At 40.3% G+C, this 10,337-nt stretch overlaps 1 protein-coding gene across 1 annotated transcript; it reads left to right on the forward strand.

Moving 5' to 3' along the window:
• The first annotated feature begins 2,187 nt into the window (after window positions 1-2,187).
• LOC132956157 (sodium- and chloride-dependent GABA transporter 2-like) lies at window positions 2,188-9,744 on the forward strand. Its single transcript, XM_061029405.1, has 15 exons — window positions 2,188-2,341; window positions 2,699-2,890; window positions 4,134-4,268; window positions 4,412-4,552; window positions 4,633-4,720; window positions 4,844-4,976; window positions 5,158-5,292; window positions 6,062-6,165; window positions 6,288-6,412; window positions 6,529-6,641; window positions 6,781-6,918; window positions 7,882-7,984; window positions 8,171-8,271; window positions 8,375-8,545; window positions 8,741-9,744. The coding sequence occupies exons 1-15, from the start codon at window positions 2,335-2,337 to the stop codon at window positions 8,885-8,887; spliced, it is 1,833 nt and encodes a 610-aa protein (XP_060885388.1). The 5' UTR covers window positions 2,188-2,334; the 3' UTR covers window positions 8,888-9,744.
• The last annotated feature ends 593 nt before the right edge of the window (window positions 9,745-10,337 follow it).

Below are 10,337 nucleotides of genomic sequence, written 5' to 3' on the forward strand. Positions count from 1 at the left end.
ATATTCTTGCAAACTTACTAAAGTTTTGCTGAATTATGAATGTTTCAAATGCAAAAAAAACAAAAAGAAAGTTGCTTTTGTGTATTTTACATGACTGTAATGTCAGAATTTGACCCCCCAATCATCCTGAAAGAAGCTGATTATAAGTGGCAAGTTAAGCTTCTCATTTCCTGTCTCACTCATTAAGCTCAATTAGAGGAGAGATGTGGAGGCATGTTGTGCAAGTCTGGTATGAGGACTTGCATGGGGGAGCGCTCGGTAATAAGGCTGCAAATACTCCTGCATTGCACAAAATGTTTGTAATAATTAACACATTAACCAATTTTTTATTTTTCATTTGGACATCCTTATTTTAATTTTTTTGACATAGCCTCCCAGTTTTCTTGTTGGGATGAAAAGCAACAATTTGACTAATTATACAACAATATCTGCTTTTCTGGAAACATGACTCAATTGCTAAGGAGAGAGCGGAGGGTAGGATTGTGTGCGGGCGCTGGGGCAGTGTGTGTGTGCTGATGTCCACTTCTTACTCAGCCGAGTCAAATCCGGAGCGAACTGACCTTAGCCGCTTTTGTGTCCTCACCTCTGTCACCACGACAGTCAGAGGTAGAAATATGTGATCACAAGGGGGGGCGCAAGACATTTACAAAATGAACTGTAATAATCCATTATATAACATCTGCTCAGTTGTCTTATTATGCCGATACAACAGGGACTCTCAAATATTTAGTAGTTGAACAAACTTTTCAAAGTCAGATCTATAGTAGATTGTTTCTCCGCTTATGTTCTCTGTGATTTTTTTCCAACAGAAAACAGACTGTGCAGGCTTCCTCTCACCATTAGTCCCTCTGCTAGGCGACCATACAGAGAAGTAAAAGCAGCAACCTGACGCACATGTATGTCTTTGTTAGAGTTATTTAGCCGATTTTCGTCAGTGTTTGCACACTCCGATTCCTCTGATTTTCACAATTTCCCTGCTGCCATAATCCTCTCTGCCTGTCATAAATCATGTTAACAGAAAGTGTGGACTTTCTTTGTTCTGTTTTATTCCTTGGCCAAAACTTGATTTCAACAAGTTTTTTTTTTTTTTTTTTTACCTCAGACATAAAATATGGACATGCTGCATTGCTTCAAAGACAAATTAAAACCCAAAATGTATTGTAAGGAAGCTTTTTCCTTCATCAAATTGAAAATATTGTAAATCTGCCCATGCCATCCTTAATGGGAGACACATTTCAAATACATCATTTATTGTCCACTGCACCAGATTCACTGATCACATACTGTCAGCCTGTTCCACTTCTCTGCTGCACCTCATTTAAATGGGTGAGTCAGGGCAGGTGATGTCCTTTGCTCAAATGGAGGGAGAGAAAGAAAGTAATAATAATAATAATAATAATAATAATAATAATAACTTTATTTATATAGCATATATATTTATATAAACACAGGTTTACAAAGTGCTTTGACAAACAGCAGAAACAAGAACAAAGCAAGCTAAACCAAACACAGAAGAACATAAACAACAGCAAGAATATAACAGATGCAAAATACTAAAACACGCTAAAGGAGCTAAAAGCAAATAAAAAGATAACAGCAATAAGAAGGTAAGAGCAGTAAAAGAAATAGAAACAAGTGGTTAAAGGATAAAAAAAAAACTATAATATTAATAAAAATAAAAAGTAAATATAAAACATAAATAGACATATTTAAGAAGTAAAAGTAAAAGAACAGTAAGAAGTAAAAGAAGATAAAAATAGTAAAACCAGTAAGAAAAGACATTAAGAAGACGACATCACATAAAAGCAAGTCTGTAAAAGTATGTTTTAAGAAGGGATTTAAAAGAATTGAGGGAATCTGCAAGTCTTATCTCCTCAGGGAGGTCGTTCCAAAGTCCAGGGGCCCCCTGACTGAAAAGGCCCGGTCACCTTTAGTTTTAAGTCTCGACATTGGAACAACCAGGAGGCCCCCACCGGAGGATCTAAGACTGCAGGCTGGCTCATATGGTGTCAGTAGCTCTGTTATGTAGCTTGGAGCGTCTGTGCTTTAAAAGTAATGAGCAAAATCTTAAAATCGATTCTAAAACTTACAGGAAGCCAATGTAATGAAGCTAAAATTGGAGTGATGTGATGTCGTCTGTTTCAACCAGTAAGAAGCCTAGCTGCTGCATTTTGGACTGGAAAGTGGAGGCTGGCCTAAGTTTAGCATTACAAACCCCCGCCCCTCACTCTTGTCATGTTAAATACTAAAACTTGAGCATTTAGTGAGAAATCTGCAGAGACTTGGTCCGCCTTGAAACGAGAGTTATACACAGGAGAGCAGAGTGACACTGCAATGAAAGGTGAGCTATAAACATCATTTCAATTCCTGTTTATGGAGATTGGCAATTATGACTATTTTCTGTTCTTTTAATATTTTAAAACCTTCTTTGTTTAGGCTTAGGATAAGGATTCATTGCAACTTACTGAAATGAGCATCCACAATGCTAACAGAGCTTCAAATGTGTCTTTAAATTAGTGTTTTTAGATGGATTGAGCATGCATGTTTGCTTATCTTTACAATATTAAACATTCAAATTTTATACACGCATAGTGGAAAAACATCTTCCCACTGTTTCCTTACTGCTTAAGGGCATCATTTATTACAATTCTAAGCAGCCTCTGCATCTTGCCTCTTCTCTCTCTTGCCTGTTTTGCAGGGGACGCTGCCAAAGCAGGCCTCCCGAATGGCACCAGACAAGCAAAGGACCTTCTGCCCACCTCGGAGGAGAAGATGGAGGAGCGGGGCCAGTGGGGGAACAAGGTGGAGTTCATTTTGTCAGTCGCCGGCTCCATCATCGGCCTGGGGAACATGTGGCGCTTCCCTTACCTCTGCTACAAGAACGGAGGAGGTGAGTGGAGTATTAGACTGAAGCTGACGACATTCATGGTTGGTCCTATACGGATTTATAAATCAATGTCAGCAATGACAGACGGACCGAAACCTTTCAAACACAGATTTGCATAAGCCATGTGCGTAGTTTACTTGTAAGCCAGACTTAAAGAATTCAGAGCTGTTCTAGTACATTTATACATTCAACCATGCAGTATTTTTGATTCATTAAAACCCTGAGGAATCAAAAGAAAGAAGAAAGAAAAAAAAAGTCAATGACAGAACACAGGTTTCTCTCAGGGACACTTGAGCTCAGGTAAAAGAAATCCAATTCCAAGGACTCACAATTTAACGAAAAAACAGACAAATCATTTCCCCCCCATTAGCTGTCAGGCATGCTTGTGTAGCTGCTAAATGAGAGACCCCTCTTCCTCCCTCTGTGGGGCAGCAGGGTCAGGGGTCCGGGACCGAGCGGGGTCAGGCAGCTGTTGTTGCTCCTTGCTCACAGCAGCTGTCCCGGCAGAGAGGCGGAAATCTGAGTGGGTCAAACATCCCGGGCCACCCGATGGGATGACGACCAGAAGAAAGAAAAAAGAGAGTTGGCAGTGGCTCGGGCCTTAAGTGGCCTAAAGACTATTTCTTTATTTCGTCTTAACGCACCTCATACCTTTGAGCTCTTATTTTCATCAAGATTTAGAAAACAGCCTTAGTGCAGTTTTTTTTTCTATATGATAGTTGGAGACAGGAAAACAAGCATAGCAGTGTCATTTATTATTCTGTGATTTCTAAACCTGGACCAGATAGTTTGGTAAAGTTTTTAGTCGTCTGCAAGATATTCCACATGCAGGGAGCGTCTTGTGACTTTGTCCTTTCTGTGGCTGCAGTCCGAATTTGTTTGGTAACCGCACAAGCACCCTGGTGAAATGCACTTCTGGAGTATTAGAGCCCTGCAGTGTGCGAGCCGCACAAGAGAGCCATTTGTTGTGTGAAGGATTTTGCTGAATGGTCTTCACTAAACGTTCAGACTTCCCATCAAAGACACACCAGCAAGATGGATTGGAAGCTTTTAATATATCAGTGGAAGATTTTTTTTTTTTGCAAATGCATGCTTGGCCAGGCTTCCATCACCATGCACGCAAACCCTGATAGAGGCAAAGACTGCAGCCAGCCAGACGGAGATGGTCCACCATTTTCAGCATTTTTCTGCAGTATCATGTTTAAATGATCCCTAACCTTGAATCTGCTGGATGTCTTTGACTCAGGTGCATTCCTCATCCCCTACATGATCTTCCTGTTCACCTGTGGCGTTCCTGTATTCTTCCTGGAGACGGCGCTGGGCCAGTACACCAGCGAGGGAGGCGTCACCTGCTGGAGGAAGATCAGCCCCTTGTTTGAAGGTAGGTCGGGTCGGGGGAAACCTAACCCTAACCCTAACCCTAAAAGCAACTTTTTGTTTACGACAAAACATGTTTTCATTTACAAAACAGTGTTCATGAGAATCGTTTCTTTCTGTTCATTATTAATGACTCTTATTCCGCAGGGCTTGGCTATGGCACACAGGTGATAGTGACTCTGTTGAACTTCTACTACATCATCGTCCTGGCCTGGGGGATTTTCTACCTGTCTTTCTCCTTCTCCTGGGACCTGGCCTGGTCCTCCTGCAACAACACATGGAACACAGGTAACGGAATGTGTTCTTAAGTACGGTGCATGAAAAGTTTGTGTCATTTAAAAAAAACATTTTGGTTCTTTTCCGCGCAGAAAATTGTGTGGAGTTCCAGAGGAGAAACACATCAATCAACCAAACAATCTACCTAAATGCCACCTCTCCTGTCATGGAGTTCTGGGAGTGAGTATTTAAACACCCCCCCACCCCCCTCCCCCCTCCCCAAACCTCCTCTTCTTTACATATATTCGAAATGGAAATGACAACACTTTGTTTGAACACTGAGTTTCTTTATTGTCTCTGTAGGAGACGAGCGCTGAGGATTTCCCCGGGCATTGACCACATGGGATCTCTGAACTGGGACCTGGCCCTTTGTCTGTTCATAGCCTGGGTCATGTGCTACTTCTGCATCTGGAAGGGGACAAAATCAACGGGAAAGGTGGGTGAGAAGGACCTCCATGAAGATGCCAGGTCACTGTTTTTGATCTGTTTATTTTGCTTAACCATAAAGGAACACATCTGGTATTTATTTCTTCTAGATGGCATGTTACTTGTTTGTATATTTAACTTCTGTGTGTGTGTGTGTGTGTGTGTGTGTGTGTGTGTGTGTGTCTACATAGGTGGTCTACTTCACTGCAACCTTCCCCTATATAATGCTGATAGTGCTGTTGATCAGAGGGCTCACCCTACCTGGGGCTGCGATCGGCATCAAGTTCTACCTTTACCCAGACCTGGGACGACTTGCCGACCCACAGGTACAACCCCCCCCCAAAAAAAACAGCCTTGGGTCACCTTGACAACGAAAGCACAATTTGAGATGATTTAATGAAGTGGTCCCCGTTTGGGCAAGGGTGCACCAGGTGCTGGTATCCCATGGTTCTCTGCTTGGGAGTCTAGTTTCTGCTGGGTCCATCTGCTCTCCATGAAAGAGACAGGGACTGCAGGGGTCAAATACAGGGCCAGGACACCACTGAGACTGTAAACATGAGATCTACCACGACGGAGCCACAGAGTCTAAAACTAAAAAGGCTTTTTTTTTTTTTTTTTCCAGTTTTTTTTATCGTTTGGTAATCTCATTCTAATTTTCAGTCATTTATTAGTTATGCCATACGACTAACCAAACATACTCACAAAACGTATATCCCAATGTGCTTTTTTAACATCTCCATCATGGCTCCTCAAAGGCTCACACTTCTTCTCCCAGAGCCTGATTTCTGCTTTCCTCATCATTTCTTTTGCTTTTTTTTTTTTTTTTTTTTTTTTTTTACAGGTTCTTATTTTGTAGTTTTTGCTTGTCACTATTGTTTATCCGGTTATGTAACCCGTCACAGATCATACCCTCTGTGTTTTTCCGTTTGAGAATGAGTGTTTAGAACATGACTAATGATCAACTTCAACAAATAATTCACACTATTGTGCAATTACATAAGTCACTGATTATGCAAACCAGTCGGTTACATACATTGTACCGTCACTTTAGTTTTAGCGGCTGATTGTTTTTGCTTGTTTTCTCTGTTGTGTAAGGTGTGGATGGATGCCGGCACGCAGATCTTCTTCTCCTATGCTATCTGTTTGGGGTCGCTGACTGCTCTGGGAAGCTACAACAAGTACAACAATAACTGCTACAGGTCTGCAAGCGTTCTACTTAAAACTTAAATTTTAAAAAATGAACAAATAAGCAGTTTGAATTTAACTCAAAATAATGCAAATTCTCTTGATATTAATATCTTCCATGTGCTTTCTGTTGCAGGGATTGCCTGTCTCTGTGCTGTCTGAACAGCGGTACCAGTTTTGTGGCTGGCTTCGCAATCTTCTCCATCCTGGGTTTCATGGCCTACGAGCAGAATGTTCCCATCTCAGAAGTGGCAGAATCTGGTGAGGCTTCGTCTCAGCAGAAGGATCAGTCACAGACAAATAGAAGAATATGTTCATGTAATCCCCCTGCTCAGTATTTCTATGACCAGTTTACATTGTTTTACTTGTTGCTGTAGGTCCTGGTCTGGCCTTCATAGCGTACCCCCGTGCTGTATCCATGATGCCTTTCTCTCCTCTGTGGGCCGCGCTCTTCTTCATCATGATTGTTTTCCTTGGGTTGGACAGTCAGGTAGAAATTCCCTTCTTACCTCAAGTTCATTAACACTGACACAATTTTCACTGTTACATTTCCCATTGAAGAAACCTGGTTTTGTCTGGAGACAGATTTTCATGAATTTTTCTGGTTACCTCTCTCCTCCTCTTCGCAGTTTGTGTGTGTCGAGAGCCTTGTGACGGCGATAGTCGACATGTACCCTGCTGTGTTCCGACGTAAAAACCGCAGGGAGCTCTTCCTGTTAGGGGTCAGCTTCATCTCTTTCTTGATGGGCCTCATCATGCTGATGGAGGTAGGGGTCACAAGAACACAGATGCAAACTACACAAACAAATGCACACACACACACCTGCAATATCATTTCCCTTGGATGACATCATTTTTACTAGATAGTGTATTAAAATGTATTACCTAAGATGAGTCCCCCTCATTTTCTTTTCTTTAGAGAGACATCATTTGTTATCTGAATTTACACATATACAGTCAAGACAGCTTTTCTTTTGGTGGTTGCATCTGGTAGTTTAGATGTTTTGCTCTAGAGAAATAAAAACATTTGCAAAGTCCAACATGGTTGACAAAGTTTCACCTCACAGCTGCTCTGAAGAGGTGTCGACAAGTCATCATTTTGTAAGTCCAAGCAACTTAAAGGTTTTATGCAACATGTTTCAGGTAAGTCTCAAGTGTTGCTATGCAACCCCTCTTGATCTAAAGTCTCCCAAGTACCCAATAAAGTCACCCAAGTAACCCAACCCACACCTGGAGTCCCTTGTGATGAGCTTCAGAATTTCTCTTATAAAAGATGTGTTCTGGCCCAGTAAGACTTGTAGTTATTTATAATAAGTAGAGTTCCTAGCATTCAAATGACATTTTGACATCTGTGAATATATGCACCTCAGAGATTTCCTTACACTGGATATATTTTTTTCCAGTACTTCCAAGTTACACAACACTAAATCAAAGTTTTGTTTATCTCATACAGACTCAAAAATGTTTTTCCAACATGGAGTAGATAAAGTTAAGCTTATTATTAACATCTTCACACAAACAAAGGAGTTCACTTTATTTCCTCTTTATAATTCTTTGTTTTCGGTTGCTCTCTGGTTTTGTGTTGCGGGTAGATTCTTAACACGTAATGCTCAAAATTGAACTAATTTGAGTTTAATTAACTGTCAGCTTGTTGATCAGGTTATGAATCAGGCAGGTTGATAAGTCTTAATACGACTAAGTCCTTTTGATCTCTCTCTCTCTCTTTGTAGGGGGGCATGTATGTCTTCCAGCTCTTTGATTACTATGCTGCCAGTGGCATGTGTCTTCTCTTCATGGCCATCTTTGAGACTGTCTGCATTGCATGGGTCTATGGTAAGAGTCCTCTCACATAAAAACAGCTTTATATACTAAGAAGAGAGATACATGTTATACCTGGAAATTCAAAATATTTGATCATTTTGCAGATTTAATCTGAATCATAGAGAGACATTTCTCTTCCTGCAGCTTTTTGAGACACATCGTGCAGAGAAATGTTTTTTCTCCCCTGTTTCCTTCCAGGTGCTGATCGCTTTTATGATAACATTGAGGACATGATTGGTTACCGACCTGGACCGTATATCAAGTACTGTTGGATGTTTTTGACCCCGGCGACATGCATTGTAAGTAACTAATTCAGAAGAGTCAAAGCTTCCAAACAATGACAACAGCTGAGCAGATTCATTCTTAACAATACAAGTCATTTACTTCTTCCTGTCTCTCCAGGCTACATTTGCATTCTCCCTTATCAAATATACTCCCCTGAAGTATAACAATGAGTATGTGTACCCGTGGTGGGGCTACGTCATTGGCTGGCTGCTTGCTCTCTCCTCCATGATCTGCATCCCGCTTTGGATGTTGTACAAACTCAGCACCACCCAGGGGACTCTCAGAGAGGTAAATGTTGATCCTAAAAGAGCACACTGTGGCCTTTAAGCTGTTTTGAGTACTGATTCATAGGATTTCCCCCCCCCCATTTTGCACTTAAATAAACTGTGTTCCAAACCCTTCTGAAACTGGTCTCAACTTGAACACATCCCATTAGGGAATCAAATCAATAATCTATAATGACACTGGTTTATCTTTTCACAGCGCATCCAGCTGCTCATCACACCCTCTGACAGCTTACCCAAAACCAAAAGGGAGCAGGAGAGGTCACTGGCCATCTTCACTCCTGAAGTAGAGCCCCTGAATAGAAACGGCTACTATCCTGTGTCAGAGAAAGACTCCAACTTATGAGGCTCCAGCGATGCTGTGTATGAAAAGACTTGTTTTTGTCTGGGGGGGTTCTGTTGTTGACTTGCTGCACACTCGCCCCATCACATAGACAGCAGGCAAAGAAACAACAAAGTGTCACATAATCTGTAATAAAGACAAGAGGTATTCAGGAGACAAAGGGCCTACTGTGTGTTGGGTTTTGCCACACATGACGTGCACTTCAGGGATGGCAGTAAAATGATGAGAGGAGGATAAAGACAAAAAATCTAAACTCCCTTCATTGTTCATTTTTTTTGGATTGCTTAGAAGTTTTAAGGAACACACATGTATTTTTTCAGGGACAAAGGGTATTTTCCTTAAAAACAATAAAAAACATCGGCCATCATGGTCAGCCTTTTAACAGCTTTGTTCTGAGAAAGTGTAACCTTTTTATAATGTAACTCTGGACGAGGGCATTCAAGAGACAGACACAGGTTCAGACAAAAGTTTGAAGCTACATCCTGTTGTTTTCTTAGTAAGGATATATTTTGTGCAAATATCAAGTTTGGGAGTAAAATGGGTAAACAGGTTTAACATGTGTTACCATTTAAAAGTGTGCTATGACTTTTTTAGTCACCATTGTATCATATATCTTCATTACTGATTGGGGAAATGTTCCCTTATTTTATTGTCAATAAATACAAAGACTTTCAATGTATTTTTTTTAGCCAATGATCTGTGTAATGAAAAGATATGAGTTGTCAGTAAAATTCTAATGCTGTAGCACTACAATAGCTGACATATACATTGTAATTTCATATTTTCTACTGTAAAAAAAACATGACTGTACAAAGAAATGTGAATCTTGTGAATGTGTTTTTAAATAAACATGGAAAATTGAATTTGACTTTCATTCGTCCAGTGCTTAGCAATGCTGTTTAACTGTAATTGTATTTCTCTGGAGGGAGATTTATAAAGTCTGGATGAAAACACATTGGTGCATCGTTTAGTGACTAAACGACTCTATATATCCGTTTCACTGTATCTTATTTTTTGCAGCAGTGGAGTAACCCTTCAACCTTTTGCTCTACACACTCATTAGTAATAATGATATAGGGCACAAAGGGGGTGACTTTGCAAAACCTTGAATAATGTGCCTACATGCTATGCAAACAACTTCAAGGCTGTTTCAGCCACAATGATGGAGCAGTTTTGAACAATCTTTCTAGACTTTTTTCTGCCACTGGGTGTCTTGCTTCTCCCGTGCTGTCGGCGAGCCAAATGATTGGTTGAGATATGAAGTCATAATAATGAGATAATAAAGTTATAATAATGAGATATAAAGTCATAATAATGAGATAATAAAGTCATAATAATGATATATAAAGTCATAATAATGAGATAATAAAGTCATAATAATGAGATAGAAAGTTGAAATTATGAGATATGTCTATGATAGTCTATAGAGATATAGACTAATATATAATAATAT

The sequence above is a fragment of the Labrus mixtus genome, chromosome 22, assembly GCF_963584025.1.
Source record: "Labrus mixtus chromosome 22, fLabMix1.1, whole genome shotgun sequence".
Lineage (NCBI taxonomy): Eukaryota > Metazoa > Chordata > Actinopteri > Labriformes > Labridae > Labrus > Labrus mixtus.